This window comes from Periplaneta americana, chromosome 3 (assembly GCF_040183065.1).
Source record: "Periplaneta americana isolate PAMFEO1 chromosome 3, P.americana_PAMFEO1_priV1, whole genome shotgun sequence".
Taxonomy (NCBI): domain Eukaryota; kingdom Metazoa; phylum Arthropoda; class Insecta; order Blattodea; family Blattidae; genus Periplaneta; species Periplaneta americana.
Window position 1 is genome coordinate 155,918,143 of NC_091119.1, and position 20,120 is coordinate 155,938,262.

The window sequence follows — 20,120 nt, forward strand, 5'->3', positions numbered from 1 at the left end:
GCGCCAGACAGGGTAAGTAACTTGTACAGATTTCACGCCGATCTGGCTTTAAAGGCGACTTGAAGACTGAAAACACGCTGCGTGTTATGTCAACCACGAGTAATTTTTGCATTTTATCTTCTTGGTTATAGGAAATGAGAAGGGGGTATTAAAAAAACTTTTTTCAACGAGGTTTTACTATAAATACATGCTTGAAGCATTTCTGACATCACAAAAGTAGTTTTTTATGACTATATACAGTACTTCTATGTACAATCCCTTTTTTCCCCAAAGTATTAAATAGAATGTGTTGTTATTATTTATATTTTACGAGTCAAATTAATAAAAATAAATATTATCTATATATTTAATTTGAAATGTGGCCGAAAATTTTATGAAAACTATACATCCTGTGAGGTTGTGTGATGTCTCAAACGAAAGCTAATATTATTAATATTGCGGGAAAATCTAAATGGTTTGTAGGAAAATTCATAAGAAGCTTTAAATTAAAAAAAACGTATGTGAGTCCGTCGCAGCAAAGTGTATACCATAGGACATCTTGTCGTTCATTTCGTAGTGTTGTGCAGAGGGCCGTGGTTCACGTACTGGCTTTAAATATTGTTGTTGTTTTCTAATGCCAGGCATTTGACAATAAAGTCAGTTGACCTCTTGCACTCCAATATTTTTCAAAGATATTGTCATGGTTAGCCACTGACGCACAGATTTTGAGGTGTTCCGGATCCATTTCTTGATTTGAGTTGCACAATGGGCAGTTAGGGGACTGATATATTCCAATTCTATGCAGGTGCTTGGCAAAACAGTCATGGCCTGTTGCCAATCTAAATGCAGCTACAGACTATTTGCGTGGTAAATCGGGAATCAACTGTGGATTATGATGCAGAGAGTTCCATTTTTTCCCTTGAGATTGTGTTATCAAATTTTGTTTGTTGAAGTCTAAGTATGTAGATTTAATAAAACTTTTTACAGAGTAATAAGTAGATTTAGTAACAGGTCTGCAAGTAGCAGTGCTGCCCTTCTTTGCTAAAGCATCCGCATTCTCGTTTCCCAGGATTCCACAATGGGATGGTATCCATTGGAATACAATTCTTTTATTGAGTGTTATTAGTTGAGAGAGCATTTTATTTATTTCTGCTATTTGAGATGAAGGTGTGTGTCTAGAGACGATTAATAGAATAGCTGCTTTGGAGTCTGACAATAGCCTATAACTGCATTTTTTAATTTAGTAGTATTAGTATTAGTATTAGTATTTATTTATTTAACCTGGTAGAGATAAGGCCGTCAGGCCTTCTCTGCCCCTCTACCAGGAGATTCCAACTACAATATCAACAATAAATTGATGTGGCAGAGAAGATTCCTGAGACTTTCACTTATTGCAGTGATTTCTCCATCAAAACTTGTTATTTCATATCCAAGAGATCTATAAAGTGAGAAGAGACAGCACGTAACACCTGCACCTGCACCTTGTTCCCTGGAGATCAAGGATCCATAAGTGTATAAATGAAGCCAATTTTGTGGAGGGTACCTAATATGAATTGTCTCTAAAGACAATTGTTTCATTATTTCAGTGTTTACTTCTGATTTCAGTATTTCTTGTGTTAGATTTAGATTATACTCTATATTTAATCAAGTTAAAGGGTTTGGTTTAATTTGTAGGTTTTCTTTTAAATTCGGGACGTTGATTTTCTGTTTTAATTCTTGAACCATGATATGAAACTTTTTTGAGTTTTTAATCTACGGAGAGGACTGTATGAATGCCAATTGTTTCCTGGTAATCTGATAAGTTTTTCATATTGAATCAGTGCTTTTTCTTCTATTATCATTTTGATGCTGTTAATATTAGTGAGGAATCTCATAGAATCTATTGGAGTTGTTTTGATTCCACCAGTAATGAGCCTGAGAGCTTGGTTTTGAACACATTCTATTTCGTTTATGAAAGGTGAAGTAATTAAAATTTCTCCGCAGTACGTCAGCACTGGCTGTATAAACATTTTGTATGTAGTGTTCAAAGTATTTCTAGAGCAACCCCATTTCTTTCCTGCTAGTCTTTTCAGAAGGGAGAATCTTTTACGAGCTTTTTCAGAAATATATTTCAAATGTTTGTTCCATGTTAACTTACTGTCGAAAATAACTCCAAGATATTTAGATTCATAAGTCCTAGGGAGGTGTTGGCCATTGTATTGGATATTGAATTCTCTTTCTTTTTTACCAAGTGAAAATATTTGATAGTTACTTTTGTCTAAATTGAGTGTCATCAAATTTGATGTATTCCATTCATGTAGTTGATTTAGAGCTTTAAGAGCAGAATTTTGAATTTTGTCTCTAATTATGTCTGTGAGATCCAAAAGTCCACAAAACTATATTATCTGCAAATAGTGCTTTAAATGTACTTTTCTCCATTTGAGTTGTTAATACAGCTGTGTGAAGATTTTTGAAGATCATGAATGGTGTCAGTAATGTGGGCTTTGTATATAGGAAAGGCTATGGTTCAAATAATGAAATTTCAAACAACAAAACATCGCGTTTTCTTAAAACGATCAGAAATGCCGTTATCGAACCCTTCTGTACATGAGAGATGTTGACGTCACAATATTGTGCTTTACGAGGCCTAGATAATAATTGTTTGTTCGTCTTTCAACTGTTACGTATTTTTTTCGTGTTTGAATATAGTGCGCGTGTTTTTTATCTGGTGTTACTGAGAAAGTAATAATGTTGTTACGTTGTGAATTTAGTTACTGTTTACTAGTTCATCATCATGAGTGTAGCTGGTCGACCAAGAAAACGTGGTAGAACTTTTAGAAATGTAACTGCATCAAGAACGCATAAACGACTATGTAGAAATAATGTTGTTTGTAACTCGGAGAAGCTAGAAACACTAGAGACTGTTGTAACTTCATATTCAAGGTACATGCGTTATTTATTATCATTATCATCATCGTCATCATAAGTAGCAGCATTTTATTGTGGCTTTCAATCTCTATCAAGCAGCAGTTGCTGCTACAAGCCACTAGTTCAATTTAAACTGAAATATTTGAAGTATTTCTGACGCCAAAAATGTAGTTTCCATGGCTATTAAGTACAGTATATTTTCTATTTATCTTAAACGTATTTATTTAACAGCCTTCCCCAAATAAATTTGTGAGGTTGACTTACAACAAATAGGCCTAATAATAAAACAAAATTATAGTCAATGTATAACAAAAATAAATCGTGAATTAGAAAGTAACATTAAACAGCTGTCAATATAACATTTTAGTAAAAGAACAATCTAAAGAAATGGAAAAATTAGCTTAGAAGTGCAATAAAGGTGTAAGATGCAAATCGATAGCTTCAGCGAGGTTCAAGTAAATTTGCAGTATTTTCTCTTTCTTTCGTTTCTATTTTTTTATCTTACTTCGTTTTAAACTTCTTTAACTTCTACCCTACATCACATTTCTTATCTGCTCTTCTCTATTGCTTCCTTCTCCTCTTTTCTTCCTCGATTTTCATTTCCTACATTCCTTTCTTTTTCTTCACTTCCTCTTTTCTTTTCTTCAACTCTTCTCTCACTTTCTATTTTTACTCCATACCTTTCTTCGCATTTCTTTCTTTCTTTCCTCTTTTTACATATTTCTACTGTTCCTTTTCAACTTATACATTCTAACTTTCATTTATTATTCCATTCGGCTTGTTCTTACTTCTTCCTATGTATACATTTCTCCTTTCCTTTTCTTCTTTGATCCTTCTTTCCACAATTTCTTTATTCTTCTTTCATTTCTCTCTCTCTACACTCCTTTCATTTTTCTATCTGCCTTTGGTCTTTCATTTTTTATTCATTCTTTTCTAATTGAATTGATTTTGACAATGAGAACATTTTTTCCTTCACAGAATAAACTTATTATCACATTTGTGTTAAGACTTACAAACTCCAAAAAAACCTATTTCTCTATCCTTTCCTACATGTTTTTATTTCTTTCAATTTTCCATCTCTTTTCTTGCTTTTTCCCATCCTATAGGCCTATCAGTATTTAACTCTTATTATTATCGTTGTTTCAATATAACGCATACAGATTATACAAATTGCTTTCTTTCTTTAATTTTGTGATTGCAGTCATACTGTATGTATTCTATCTTTTTTCCTTAAGTTAATACTTGCTGAGGGAGGTGAGATATGATGATAGAGACTGGATTAATCTTGCTCAGGATAGGGACCGATGGCGGGCTTACGTGGGAGCGGCAATGAACCTCCGGGTTCCTTAAAAGCCATTTTTAAGTAATACTTGCATATGTACTTTCCTATATCTTTCCTTTGGCTGCAAAAGGGTATCTGTCGGGTACAGGGGGGAGAGCCATTAATCCTTCTCATTGAAGGCTTTAAGGAACCAATCTGGACAAATACCCAATGTCCCATCCCTACCTTCCCGTGGTGCAGCTGTTAGTAAGCATAATTTTACAAGCTGAACTAAAGAGAGGGGCTACTCATCAATTAGCACTGGTCAGCTTGATGAGTTAATGACTGAATTTGGTATAATTTTCCTCTAACCAATACCTAATTCCCTCTTCACCCTTTCCTATCCAGTCCTCTGACTGAACTCTTACTTTCTTCGACCCTGACGGCATTAGAGCATTCGAGGCCTAGGGGTTCATTTCCCTTTCCTTCCTCCTCTTGCTACTTTTCTGTTCCTAGTGCTGACCTGCTATGGCACTAAAATCGTCCTCCAGTGGCTTAAGGAGGGAAAGCTGGTGATCAACAAGATCTCCCAGCTAGGTCCAGTGGACCCGTCGACCAACAGCAGGCGTGATCCTCCAGACATTCTGGGGGTTGTGTGTGAATGAAGTAGCCACCAAAACGTTAAAATATGGTGTTCACTTAAATCGGCTACAACTTGCCATTTTTCACATGATAATATCTTTGAAAAATATTGGAGTGCAAGAGGTCAAATGACTTTATTGTCAAACGCCTGGCATTAGAAAACAACAACAACAACTTTCCTATATCTGCCTTCAACCTGGTTTAGTGGAAGAGAAGGCCTGATGGTCTTAACTCTGTCTGGGAAAATAAAATTATTATTATTATTATTATTATTATTATTATTATTATTATTATTATTATTATTATTATTAAGACTTTATTCTTCCGTTGCTTCCTTCCATCCTCTATTTTCTTCCTTTAATTTTTTGTGTCTTTCTCTCTCCAGATCATTCACATAGTTCTTTATTTCTATCACTGTTGTTTCTCTCCCCCCCCCCGTTTCTTTATTATCTCCCCAACAACTGAAACGTCACTGATTGTTTCTCCTGCACTTAGTATTAAACCGTCTGCGAACAAAAGCATGTTATTGCATCTCTATTTGAATTGTTAAAGCTGATTACGATAACACATGTCACGTTGCTGATAAAAGGATTTGGGGAGGCCGACAATGCGCTTCAGTCAGTAGCCTCGTGTGTAAGACAGATGCACTTTAAGACGAATAATGAAACCAACTCGCCAAACATGATTAGGCTAACAGTGCCCGGTTTTTCATGCCGTCACATTTTTCTGGAAGTATGTTCTCATGTCTAACTGTAATTGAACATTTCCCTAATAACTTTTACTAAAGTCACATAATTTTTACTGTTAACATAGATGAATATTCGTTTTAAAGTGTATTTTGGTTTTATTTAGGAACACAGTCATATTTTAATAAGATTTTTTTTATTATTTCATGTGAAAATTTTGTGTGCGTGTATTACCTCATAAAAATGCATTGCTGAACTTTTATTAAAGTCACATAATTTTTATTGTGAACATAGATGAATACTCGTTTTAAAGTATATTTTGGTTTATTTAGGAACACAGTCATATTTTGATATATATTTTTTTTTTATTATTTTATGTGAAAGTTTTGAGTGCGTGTACCTCTTAAAGATGCATTTCAAACTGGACTGTAGTGCAATAGGGATCTATAAGAGAACTGAAACTTGACTTGGAAAAGCTTGTTCCATAAAAACAGTATCAGTTTTTCTGTTAAAGAAATCTGTTTGAAATATTGTGATATCCTGATTGTGTAATAATTTTAACAAGTTGGAGTCACGTATTTTGTTAACAAAAAAATAATATCAAGTTATTAGAGTTTGTGCATTTTATAAATTCTTATAAGTATATTACATGTTTATTAATATAATTTGTTTGTTTGACGCATTAATTTCTAAGTTCACTTGCTGGCTCGCAACCCAGATTGGACCTCGATTCAAAAAAGATTAGACTACACTACAGTAGTTTAGAATATTTGAATACATGCTGTCAAAAAAATTAATTAGCAATGGTTTAATCCTGAAGAACTTAGGTGGGTTATTAAAATATCGAGATACCTACTTTTAATTCCCCTGCCTACCGACGTAGTTCAGGACACTGAACAACCTACTGTTGTCACAGTGTCTTTAATAACCGACTAAGAGAAGTCTTCTCTTCTGGAAAATCACGTAAAAAATTAGGGCCTATATAAGGTAAGCGTATAAATTCTAATTTTTGAATGAAGATCTACATTTCACATAATGCGTTGCATTTTATCAATATTAAGTAATGTAAATTTATCCATATAATAATAATAATAATAATAATAATAATAATAATAATAATAATAATAATAATAATTTAATCCGTGGCGCTACAGCCGTGAAAGACCTAGACCGACCAGCCGGCTGCTGGCCTCACGCCAACATGCCGAAGCAGAGGTAGACGATCATCCAACCAGAATGGAGGTATCGTGTGGTTAGCATGATGATCCTACCAGCCGTTATAGTAGGCTTTCGCAACCGGATTTCGCTACCTATCGTAGCTCCCCAAGTGCATCACGATGCTGGGTGGGCACCGGTCCCATACACTGGCCGAAACTTCATGAGAAAATTTCTTCCCCCATGAGGACTCGAACCAGTGCGCATTCCGTAACGCGAGTTCTAGGCAGGATGCCTTAGACCACGACACCACAGCGAGGGACAAACTTTATCCGTAGGGAAGATTTGGGTAGTATCGGACATCGGGTAATATCGGACAGTGAGTTTCTTTCATCTACAACCAGATGATAGTACCTGAATGACATGGTTACGTTTCTGTGATGTCGCATACAGTTACGTAACCACGTCATTCAGGTACTACCATCTGTGGTAGATGAAAGAAACGCACTGTCCGATATTACCCGATGTCCGATACTACCCAACTCTCCCCTATACAAAAGTAAAATTTTATTTATTAGGCTGACATTAGTTACTTCAAGGTAAAATCTTGTAATATCTTTAAGTAGTCAGTTTTTCAGAAAATGAGGCGGATTTCTGTATGTTATATTCATGTTTTTAGTAATATTTTAACATTTTATGTCCTATTTTGAGTCTATAATGGCATAAAAATGCATAAGTTCAGGAATTTTAGTCTATAACAATTTAAAAATTATACAGTCACCGGTGTAGCTCAGTCGGCTAAGGCACTTGCCTGCTGATCCGGAGTTGCGCTCGGGCGCGGGTTCGATTCCCGCTTGTGCTGATTACCTGATTGCGTCATTTACGAAGTTTTCCCCAATTGTAAGGCGAATGTCAGGTAATCTATGGCGAATTCTCGCTCTCATTTCGCCAAATACCATCTCGTTATCAGCAATACCATCGACGTTAAATAACCTCGTAGTCGATAGAGCGATGTTACATAATCAACCAAAAAAAATAATAATATTAGGCCTATTATTATTATTATTATTATTATTATTATTATTATTATTATTATTATTATTATTATTATACATAACATATACCAGAATAACCTGAAAGATGCTTATTGTATTTTGTCACTTTATTATTCAGATATACAGAAGTAAATGCTAGGGTCACCTGTTCCCTGTGGAGCATGCGCGGTCGCACCCAGATGACACGCACAATACTCTCCACCTGATCGATGGAGCCGCGTATGAGGCCTTGCGCCATGGCGCGAATGAGTAGCAGCTCTACGTCGCTCTCAGGCATTCTCATCTGACCCGCTACGTCGCTCAGTGGCAGCACTCGCTGCTGGGGATGGCGTGTGAAGAACATCTGGAAGATACAACGCATTTCACAGTCTCATCAAACGATGTAAAATTTCACTATACATGTTTAGTAACACTGAGTTGCTTGTAATGTCTGGCAAGTAGGACGGGGAAACAGAGCGCAGTTCGCTTCTGAGTTCTGCGTCCCTGACACAATCATGACGCCACTTACTGTTAGTATGTACCGCAAAGATGTAGAGTCGGGTGTGTGCCACCACCGAACTTGAATCCCGTGGTGTGGTCATTAGTTACTGGTGGTAGTGCTATGTACGTGGGCTTCCCTCGGGCTCTTGGGACCGGTGGTTGAGAGGCCGCTGTGATGCCTACGTGGAAAGGTAAGAAGACTTCTGCAGGCTGTAGGGGATTTCGGAGGAGTCCGCAAGTAATCTGTAGTGCGGGGGGGGGGGGGGTCTTAGAGCAAAGATACTGTCTGAGCGCCAGCTCTGAAACCGCGGCAGGAATGCGGTGTGGAATCCGGTAGACTGTACTATATTTGCTGAGTCATGTTCCCCCTCTCCCCACTTCCTCACATGGTACGGCTTCAGAGCTGGCGTTCAGACAGTATCATTCCATTCCGAGTAGTACAATGAGCTCACCCAAGCAGCCTACATGCGAGAACATTCTCCTGCCCGTGCCCCTCTCCTCAAGGGGAATTAAGGGGATGCGCTACTGAATTTTCTAATTTCTACATTTTAAGAGATAATGTACTGAAATTTTAACAGCATATTGTCCACACCTGTGGAGTAACGGTCAGCGCGTCTGGCCGCAAAACCAGGTGGCCCGGGTTCGAATCCCGGTCGGGGCAAGTTACCTGGTTGAGGTTTTTTCCAGGGTTTTCCCTCAACCCAATACGAGCAAATGCTGGGTAACTTTCGGTGCTGGACCCCGGACTCATTTCACCGGCATTATCACCTTCATATCATTCAGACGCTAAATAACCTAGATGTTGATACAGCGTCGTAAAATAACCAACTAAGATAAAAAAAACAGCATATTATGATCATGATTATGAATTAATCAGGAAAATTTCAATGATCTAAGTCAAGAAATAACTCTTTAAAAAATTGAAAATAACACGTTTATTTTTGGAAACTGTTTTTGGAATCTAAAACAAGAGTTTTCTATGTTTTTTATAGTGCATATTATAGCTGAAACACAGGTTGTGGTAATGGAGCATTGGAATTTAGCATATGAAGAGTAAAATAAAAAAAAACATGACATTTCTACAAAAACTGTCATTTTTCAGTAGCGCATCCCCGTAATAAACAGATGTACCACGAAGAGGGTGAAGAGGTACGACGACTACCTAAGAGTTCTTGTTGCAGCTATTACTGATATCATAAATTTATGTCCTTTGCTTAATCGATTTTTTCTGAAAATGTTTCAAAACTGCAGTTCTTCTCGCAGTCGCTGTCGTAAGTTGCTAATGAGACTAGGGCAGCGGTTCTGAATCTGCGGTCCGAGGACCCCTGGGGATTCGCGAGTGATTTGAAAGGGATCCGCAGGAACAAGGTGTGTTTTCAAACGGTATTTTAACAAAGGTTAGTTTTATTACGTTTTCTGATCTTTACCAGTTTGCTGGAATATTTTTTATCTCAGACTTTTGAAACACAGATATTTTAACAGGAATGAGTTCTCCTGAGGGACTTCTCTTGTCACTTCTAATCACTAAATTGTGCACCAATATGCCTGAGTTAAATCCCAAATCTCTCCGCAGTGCACCGTCTCTCCTAGTCCCGAAGTAGAAATTTTATATGAACATTTCTGACCCGGCCAGGAATCGAACCCGGGCCGGCTAGTCTGGTGGCAGACTCCGCTACCACAGAGCTAACTCGGCGGACTTTTTATTATTATTATTATTATTATTATTATTATTATTATTATTATTATTATTATTATTATTATTATTTCAATATAAAGTAACAGAACTAACACTTACATATTACTGGTATTTTGAAATTTAAGGGCGGGCTCTGCTTCTGCAAAATCATATCAAGACAAGCAGGTTGGTTTGTTTTGTTTTATTTCACTTGTAATCTGTTTGAATTTGGAAATTTAAAAAATAAACTGTCACATACAGCTAGAAGGCTAAATGGATTAAGTTCTGATACGTGGTATGATGTTTTTGTTGTCAATTCGTTTTTATGTGCAGTGGAAATATTACTTTCTGTTCAGATATCACGGACATTTTCAACATTTTCAGTTTTTCTAGTCTTGATTGAGAATGTTTTGAATAGGCCTACTTGTCATCAAAATTTGAATGCACGCTATTGTAATGACAATTAAGATAAAAACGTTTATAACCCATTATTACATGGATACATATTAACCACATGAAACATGACACTACTGAACCTATACAGTAGAGCATCGATTATCCGAATACCGATCAACCGAAACATCGGTTAACCGAAAGCGTTCCAGTCGGCAAACTCAAATTTGCGCGCGCGCCATGTAGAAGTTCCGCTAGCGCTGTTTGCGAGATTTGGCTGCAAAAAACGAGTCTCAGCTCTGAAGCAAAAATAATTTTTGGACTTCTTTTTCTAAACTGTAGACCTACTTTAATGGCCATTTTGAACTAGTCAAACTAGGCTAGTCAGTTCTCTGTTTTATTTGTAAGACGTGTGATACAAAATATATATAGGTACAATTTTGTGTTTAATATCAGGATTTGTCCACATCTGTGGAGTAACGGTCAGCGCGTCTGGCCGCGAAACCAGGTGGCCCGGGTTCGAATCCCGGTCGGGGCAAGTTACCAGGTTGAGGTTTTTTCCGGGGTTTTCCCTCAACCCAATACGAGGAAATGCTGGGTAACTTACGGTGCTGGACCCAGGATTCATTTCACCGGCATTATCACCTTCATTTCATTCAGACGCTAAATAACCTAGATGTTGATACAGCGTCGTAATATAACCCAATAAAAAAATATATCAGTGCTTCTTTGTTTCATACTGCTCCTATGACACCGGTACATTTTTTTTTTCGTAAATGATCGGTTATTCGAAAAATCAGTTATCCAACTGTCCCCAATTGTTTTGGATAATCGATGCTCTACTGTATTAAAAAAAATTATGTTGTTGTTGTTGAACACCTTCACTGGCAGTAATGATACAGAGTAAGCAAAGTTTTCTCCAGTTGCACATTATTACATAAATTAAAAATCAATTATCATAAAAGAAAGGTAATAGTAATAGGCCCTTTTAGTTCAAGAGCCGCAATAAATGTCTTTGAGAGCCGCATGCGCCCGTGGGTGGCATAATGAATACCACTGCTTTAGAGTTCAGCAACTGTCTGTCCCCTGATTCAACACGCACAGAAACGCTATAAATTGGGCTGCCTTGTTGACTGATGACCAGTACAACAGGTTAGTATTTTAGTTTCTCCACTTAAAAAATAGCAAATTGCGTACCTACTTCGGAGACAAGAGAAAACCAGGCTGCGAGAGCCCTTGCAAGGATGAACGATTACGCTTTTCTTTAAACATTTGTCCTCCCTAACTTGCCCTATTTGACACTGTAATAATTTGTAAGAGAACCTGCATAAGACAGAGGAGTTGCGCCTTATCCAGGATGTTGTCCCAGTGCAATCGCAAGAGAGGATGCGTGGTGCAGGTCTCTTCCATGTCCAGCACGGCGTCCAGTCTGCCCTCGTTCATGTGGTGCAGCAGATGTAACATCCACTTGTCTTCAGGGGACAGGGCCGTCATCACGGGATGGCACACCTGAGGATCAGTTACAACATAATTATAGATCACGAATATATCCTAACCTTCTAGTTGTAGGATGGAAACAAGTATTTCCCCCACTTAACAAAAGCAGTTTGGTTTTTTTTTATATTATTCGCCTATTATTTTCTTTTTCTAAGGCCGTGGACGATTGGAGCACATGTTTGGTTACCACCCTGTTGTAGGCTACGTGCTTGTCGATCTGGTTCACTGACATTGAGAGTTGCGTGAATACTTTTCATTTGGTAGAGATATAGTCCAGGGGGCAGGGCATGGTTGCGCCCCACTGTCAGGTAAGATGCAGCAAATAAAAAAGGGTCCCTGTTTTGTGGGCATAGTTGCGCCCCGTTCCCATCAGGTAGACAAAAGGGACATGGCATAGTTGCGCCCCGATGAAATAGGTAGAGAAAAAGACATTACGGGAACTCGAGCCTCGTAATCTACCAACCTTATTGATTTCTTATTCGATTTAATATTCATTATCGATACCGTTAAAATGAACACCTTGATGTTGGCAGTACTTTAATGACTGCTTTTCTACTATTTGTACCCTGTACCGGAGGATAAAGATATCGGTGTACAAACAAAAAATGCAATTCATTTATTATGTGTGATCGATAAAAAAGTATCATTTTAAATAGCAAAATTGATCATGTGCTACGTGATTTCAGTGCAGCTACCACTATAATATTTTTAAGTAGACCTAATTTATTTATTTTATGACGATCACTTTCGTGTGTACTATGCCCATCGGGGCGCAACTATGCCATGTCCATTCTGTTACCTGACTTCTTCGGGGCGCAACCATGCCATGTCCCTTCTGCTACCTGATTTCTTCGGGGCGCAACTATGCCATGCCTAGGCCTCCCAATTGACCGCGGGGCGCAACTATGCCACACCGAGTCCAGGCTCACACAACTTAATAGTTTTGATATCAACTTCCTAGCTCTGACCGATACAATGTGAAGACAATTTTTCCAAAATAAATATTTCAATGCTAAAATAGGCTATCTTCGTTCCTAAACCATTTGCAGTATGTTTACTTCATTATTTACAAAATAGCCTTTAGATATTCACAGTTTTGTCTATATTTAATATGCTACTAAATGAAATACAATAAGTTTGCATTATTAAATTGTGTTTCAGCATCATCAAATCCTTAACTGAATGCTAGAACTGGATAACTTAGTCTTTATATTGACTGGTCACAGCACTGCTTACAACATAACACAAGTAGCGTTTTGTGTGTAATCTAGCAAAACAAAGATTATCTCCATATTTGGGTGCACAGTACATGATTTCATTTACTTTTGATATCTAAAGACTGTTTAAAAAGACGCATTACAAATAAGATTACGACTGGTATACAATTAAGAAGTAAATATTTCCCAACGGTCCATTGCTTTGGAGTAATAGTCGGCATGTTCTGACTGCGCAGTTAGTGGGCCTAGGATTGAATCCTGGTTGGGACAACTTGTCTGGGTGATGTTTTTCCGTAGTTTTCCTCCAACTCATTAAGAGCAAATGCTGGCTAACTTTCGGCGTCGTTCATTTCGCCGTTATCATCATCTTCATCTTCATACATCTTGCTAACTTCCATATTAATATGTCATCCTATCAGACATGTTACGAGGGTAACAGAATCCCACCTAATGGGATTCTCCACAGAGGCGGCGCCAGTAGGGTGGGCTTTGATGGGCTGAAGTCCACCCAAAATTAATTTGAGTCCATTCTTTAGCCCTCCCCAACATGAAAATTAATATCATATGGACTATAATTTCTTATGTATTGTTTATCAATTTCACGAAAAAGTAATTGTTTAAAATAGTTCCTAATAATGTAATTCCCGTAAGGAAATTTCCAAGAGTACGTCTCAAGAACGATATTTGGCACTGATGAGGCTTTACGTTACACTGCATTCCAAAGTATAGCTCACAGAGGTCATGATGAATCTATAAAAGCAGCAATAATATGGCATATTTATTTGGAATTTATGAGAAACTTGGATCCTCTACTCAAAGCAAAAATAGAAAATGATTTATCTGTGTAATTTCAGACCTCGAGTGACATTTGTTAGGAATATTTCGTGAATAAAATAGAAATGTAAATAATATATCTCTCAAATTCGCTCATAAAATGTTAATAATTGTATACTTATGAATACTTAACCTATTCAGACATTGTGAAGTTGAAATAGATGAATATCGATTACTGTAATAAAGAAATTGGATGTTATTCAGTAATGCCAATTGAGAAAAGCGAAATACAGGTTTAACAATGTTAGTTACATGTACTGCACTTTTCTCTTGTTATTATAACAAAAACAGTTTCATTATCTGCTGAAATAATAATTTAATTTAAATATTTTATAGTAAATTACAAATAACCTGATTAATAGCTACATTAATTAAGTGAACAGTTGTTATGAAAGAGTGTCATTTTCTTTAGACACGATGGACATGGAATTGGAATATGAAGATGTAGATGTGGAAGTAGGATTTCGCACTTTATATAGTACAATGGATTCATACTCATCGATTTACGGGGAAACAGTTGGCGTCACTGACTAAACAAAAGAACGACTATGTGATAAATTGATAGTGATAAATCGAGCTGCAAAAAAATATCGCGATGTATGACCGTGATTGATTGGAATTCAAAATTTCATTACACTTCATTGGTCGAAAATGGAGTGGCTTCAAATAAACGAAATAGTCAATATAATTTCCAAACGTAGGCTACCATAAGTTAGCTATTTTCAAGCGGTCAACCAGATTCAGGCAGTACTATTTTAGTGTAGCCTACTTACTTCCAATAGTGAAGTAATCCTAAAGCTTGCACTATGATATATAGAGGAACATACACATGTACCAATATATATATTTATCTGATCCAAAGTCTCCAATGCTACAATAACAATAATATAACCGGGTACACGATGCTATAGATCGCTTGGTCGTGCAGTACAATATGATTGAAACTGTTATGTATTCGTTCGAATATTTATTTACAGGTAACGTGCATTTTTTTTTTCACTTACATTGTCCATTCCCCCTATTTTTTGGTGCGCCCAGCCCAGCGCCCCCTCCCAATTTTAAAGTTCTGGTGGCGCCACTGGTTCCCCAATCTCAGATAAGAATCCTTTATCATAATCAGCCACAAAGTAATGGTAGGCCTAGTAGTAATAATTATTGTTATTTATTTAATCTGGCCAGAAGGTTCTCTTCCTTCCAGCCAGACTCTAATTGAATATAACACAATAATTAGGCAGAAGCGCAAATAGCTACACGTAATATGCGCGGCGTTAGTAAAAAAAAATAAAATAAAATCCCAAACTAGAAAAATGAGAAAGTAAAAGCAAGTCTGAATAAAAACAAACGAATACACTTATAAATACTGAGGAATAAAGCACTTACTTAATATTTCATTTCGTAGACCTATGTCAAAAGAAGGTTTGGGTTTGCAGAACTTATAAGTAAAACTGCTAACATAGCGAAGGACAAATAATTTGAGTATTTTTGGATAACCTCAGGAGTTGATGTTTCGTTTAGACATAACAAAATATACGAATAAAAGAACAAGAATTAATCATGTGTTTTCATAATGTAAAACCAACCACTTCTCCCAGATCGAAGAGTTTCTTTCCCACCAGGGCGGCTGTGACAAGTGCCTTCGACAGACGCAAGCTCTCGTCTTTAGGAATGTTCTCGACGTGTACGCAGTCAAGATACCTGCGGAAGAAAAAAAATCGTTTCTTAAGTCTGTTATTCAACGACACTGTACCAACTACTAGGTTATTTATCGTCGATGGATTTGGCGATAGCGAGATGGTATTTGGAGAGATGAGGCCGAGGATTCGCCATAGATTACTTGACATTCACCTTATGGTTTGGGAAAACGTCGAAAATACTAACCAGATAACCAACCTAAGCGGAAATGTATAGTTGGGTTCACGTAAGATTAGTTCCAATAAATCTAACATGGCCGTCTTTTCAATGTTGCCAACTGTTATTAGAACAGCAAATGTGTTAAAATGAAATGCTATGTACTGAAACAACAACAACAACAACAACAACAACAATAATAATAATAATAATAATAATAATAATAATAATAATAATAATAATAATAATAATAATAATAAAGAAATTGTATTTACTTATTTATTTTGAGTGGTTGATGTAATATTACAATTTTATTTGTTTAGCAACATGAATGTATAGTGTGGTTCATGTAAGATTAGTTCCTAAATAGCTAATATAGTCGTCTTTTCAATATTGTCAACACTGTTAACAGATAACAGTAAATCAGGTAAAAGAACAATGCTATGTACTGAAACAACGATAATAATATTTATTTATTTATTTATTTATTTATTTATTTATTTATTTATTTATTTATCTATTTATTTTTTCGTTCGTTTGTTTGTTTATTTATTATTTATTAATTTATTCATGATTGATATGACTAATTTTAAAATATATTTTGTCTGACAACATGAAATTCATTGGTTTGACTTAAACAGTTTAGATTCATGTGACCTAATCTAAAAATTTATTTTGTTTGTCCCCATGAAACAGTCAGTACTAATTCCAAAAACTGAATACCACTATAAAATTTATACTGTTTATTTATTAATTATTGGAAATAAAGTTGACACAACAAAATTCAACCTGCAAATAATACGTGGGTCATTCAATAATTAGTGGCAACAAGTTTGTATGTGGCGCTATCAGCGGTAAATGATTCAAGCTGATAACAATGAGAAAGAAGAGCATCTAATGTGTGGTATATGTGAGTTTGAAAACAATAATCTCATTTATAAGATATTTGTAGTGAGTTTAATTTGTAGACTATTATCTGTACTGCTCTAAAATGTTTAGCAAATACGAACAAAGATGATTCATTAAAATTCAGATTGCAAGAGGCAAGAATGCTCGACAATTCCATACAGCATTACTGGAAGCTTGTGGTAGAGAGACTTCACCATATCGTACCGTGGCTACTGTAGTTGAGCGCATGCATTTCGCAACGGGAGGGAAGATGTTTATCAAAAGTGCGGAGCTGGCAGACCGCAATCAGCAAATGATGTGCATGTGGACGCTGTTGTTGGACTTGTATTGAACTAGCAAGGTAAGTTGGAATTGCTCCTGGTACGATTCTTCACATACTTAAGAAGAAGTTGAAGATGGGGAAAATCTGCGCTCTGTGGATTCCACACAATCTTAAAGAGGAAAATATGTGGCAGAGAATGGAAAAGCATGATTGCACTTAGAATGCGATGGACGTGAAGGCAAGCGTTTCCTTCGACTTATCATAACTTTACATGAAACCTGGGTTCGATGCTACCAACCAAAATTGAAGAGACAATCAAATGAGTGGCGGCACAATGATTCCCCACGGCCAAATAGTATCTGCAAGAACAGGTTCCACTTAAAGTCATTTTCATTGTTGCTTATTAATTTTGACGGTGTTCTTGTCACTCATTCAGTTCCTGCGGGAAATCATGTGAATGGTGCATATTACAGTTATTTTCTGGAACAGCATTTACGACCATCTATGCGCCGTAAACGTCCAAATCTCCTGAATTCTCATACTATTGTGTTACATGATGGTGCTCGCTCTCACATAGCTTCCCCTGTGGTTAATTTACTTCGCAGATGGAACTGGGAAATTCTGGAGCATCTTCCATACTCCTCAGATATGAACCAATGTGATTTTGAACTTTTCGCGAAAATGAAATTATCACTTACATCTGTGGCCGGGAGGAAAAAGGTCTTAAGTAACAATTTTTCCCTCGAAATTATTCAAATCAACTTTACAGGGAGTTATACCTGAAATCTTGATTTGCGTCTTAAGTAAAAATTTTATACTTCTCAGGAGAGTAGTAGAAAGATTGAAATTGGTGTCAATTATAGAGTTTTTTTTAATTAAGAGGGTTTTCCTGGATATTATTTGTTTATATTTCTTCCAAAATAGGTAATGTTGTTCATTTAACAATTTTCTTGATTATTAAAAATAGCCGCACTTAAGCCCTTTTAAGACTAGAACCCAAACTGAATAGAAGGGACTATGTAAACATAAGACCTTTTTCATGTCAAAATAAATGAGAACTGTAAATTATTAGGAAAGCAAAATGGGTCTTAAACAATTATAGGACTGTTTACCCTGCTGCTTAAAGTTTTAAAAGGAAAGGGCATCAGTATGTGATAAAATGGCTAAAATACAAGTTAGGCCTTTTTAATAGGAAAGCATGGAAAGTAAACATGTGATGGTGTGTAAGGAATAAAGTATTAAATATTCTTAAGTCCTTTATTCTGTGTGTGCTCGATTCAAAAAGTACTTAGGACATTTGGTAACGCTCTATAAATCCAGTCATGAGTCTTATTTGACTTTAACCATTTTACCAGATTCTAGAGAATTGTTTCCGCTTTCAGAATGTATAAAAATCTTATTTTCACAAAAAATTGACTTTAAGACCTTTTTCCTCCCGGCCACAGATATGAGTTCGCTTTAGAACCAGACAGGCAATTATAGGAGCAGTAGAGCAGTCTGTTCGAAGATTAGTGCAGCAAGACGCTGTGGGTGGTATCCGTCGTCTCCGTGAGGTGTGTAGGCGGGTTCTTCATGTTGAGGGAGATTACTTCTGCCCACTGCAACAATGTGACTGTTCCAAAAATGTTTTCTTTGTTGTTACTTCAAATGTTGCCACTAATTATTGAATGACCCATTTACAATTACTATAATCCACTGGCATGTAGTAATAGAGGGAAAATGGTTGGGCTTCACCTTTGGTGTATAAAGTGTTGTTGTTGTTGTTGTTGTTGTTGTTGTTTTCTAATGCCAGGCATTTGACAATAAAGTCATTTGACCTCTTGCACTCCAATATTTTTCAAAGATATTATCATGGCCAGCCACTGAAGCACAGATTTTGAGGTGTTCCGAATACATTTCTTGGTTTGAGTTGCACAATGGACAGTTAGGGGACTGATATATTCCAATTCTATGCAGGTGTTTGGCCAAACAATCATGGCTTGTTGCCAATCTAAATGCAGCTACAGACGATTTTCGTGGTTAATCGGGAATTAACTGTGGATTTTGATGCAGAGAGTTCCATTTTTTCTCTTGGGATTGAGTTATCAAATTTTGTTTGTTGAAGTCTAAGTATGTAGATTTAATAAATATTTTCACAGAGTAATACGTAGATTTAGTAACAGGTCTGTAAGTAGCAGTGCTGCCCTTCTTTACTAAAGCATCCGCATTCTCGTTTCCCAGGATTCCACAATGGAATGATATCCATTGGAATACAATTCTTTTATTGAGTGATATTAATTGAGAGAGCATTTTAGTTATTTCTGCTGTTTGAGATGAAGGTGTGTGTTTAGAGACTATTGATAGAATAGCTGCTTTGGAGTCTGACAATATAACTGCATTTTTAAATTTATTGATGTGGCATAGAGATTCCTTAGATTTTCACTTATTGCAATGATTTCACCATCAAAACTTGTTCCATACCCAAGAGATCTATAAAGTGAGAAGAGACAGCACGTAACACCTGCACCTGCACCTTGTTCTCTGGAGATCAAGGATCCGTCAGTGTATAAATGAAGCCAGTTTTGTGGAGGGTACCTAATATTAATTGTCTCTAAAGACAATTGTTTTAGTATTTCAGTGTTTACTTCTGATTTTAGTATTTCTTCTGTTAAATTTAGATTATATTCTATATTTAATTGAGTTAAAGGGTTTGGTTTTAGACTCTAACTATAATCGGAGTAGTAATAGTAATAGTGTTAACACGCCGCGTTGCCAGATAAGCTGCGAACGCTAACCTGAGAATCTTGCGATAGACCTTCTCGTAGTGCCCCTGCGACTCATGCCACCTGCTCGACAAGGAGTAAAACCGCCCGTGCACAATGGCTGTGACCGGAATGCCACGTAGCAGTTTCTTTGCCTGATCCAGCACCCTCTGCGATGGAAAAGTATTATACAGTAGTTAAATAATTACACATATGTTTCGAAAGAGTGTATTCAACTTTCAAGACGTGTCATTGAGAAAATAAAATTTTAAGGAGAAATGATTACGTATCATGTAGACGACGTCTATTTGGAAATGGTTAAGGAGTTGCGGGAAGTATAAATCAACGGACCAGTTCAAAAGGGAAACAACTCAAAATTTAAAGTTTTGAGAAAACTGCATTCTAAAGTATCATGTTGGTGTTAAAAATCCAATTAACATATTCGTAACTCTCATTTGAAACTTATAGTATAGGCCTACCATAACTCGTCATTAACAGAATTTGGGGTACTTTCAATGATCCTTGGATTATTCACAGCACCATGACATATTAAAATGCAGATTTATCAAAACTTAAGAT

The 20,120-nt window shown here is 36.5% G+C and overlaps 1 protein-coding gene across 1 annotated transcript in view; it reads right to left on the reverse strand.

Moving 5' to 3' along the window:
- Positions 1-20,120, reverse strand: part of LOC138696726 (26S proteasome non-ATPase regulatory subunit 13-like) — a 29,352-nt gene that overhangs the window by 6,551 nt on the left and 2,681 nt on the right. Inside the window, exons 2-5 of the mRNA XM_069822060.1 lie at positions 19,575-19,711; positions 15,362-15,476; positions 11,557-11,742; positions 7,831-8,028 (exon numbers count right to left, since the gene is read on the reverse strand). Of these exons, the coding sequence (XP_069678161.1) occupies positions 7,831-8,028; positions 11,557-11,742; positions 15,362-15,476; positions 19,575-19,711 (636 nt within the window). The remainder of the gene's footprint in view (positions 1-7,830; positions 8,029-11,556; positions 11,743-15,361; positions 15,477-19,574; positions 19,712-20,120) is intronic.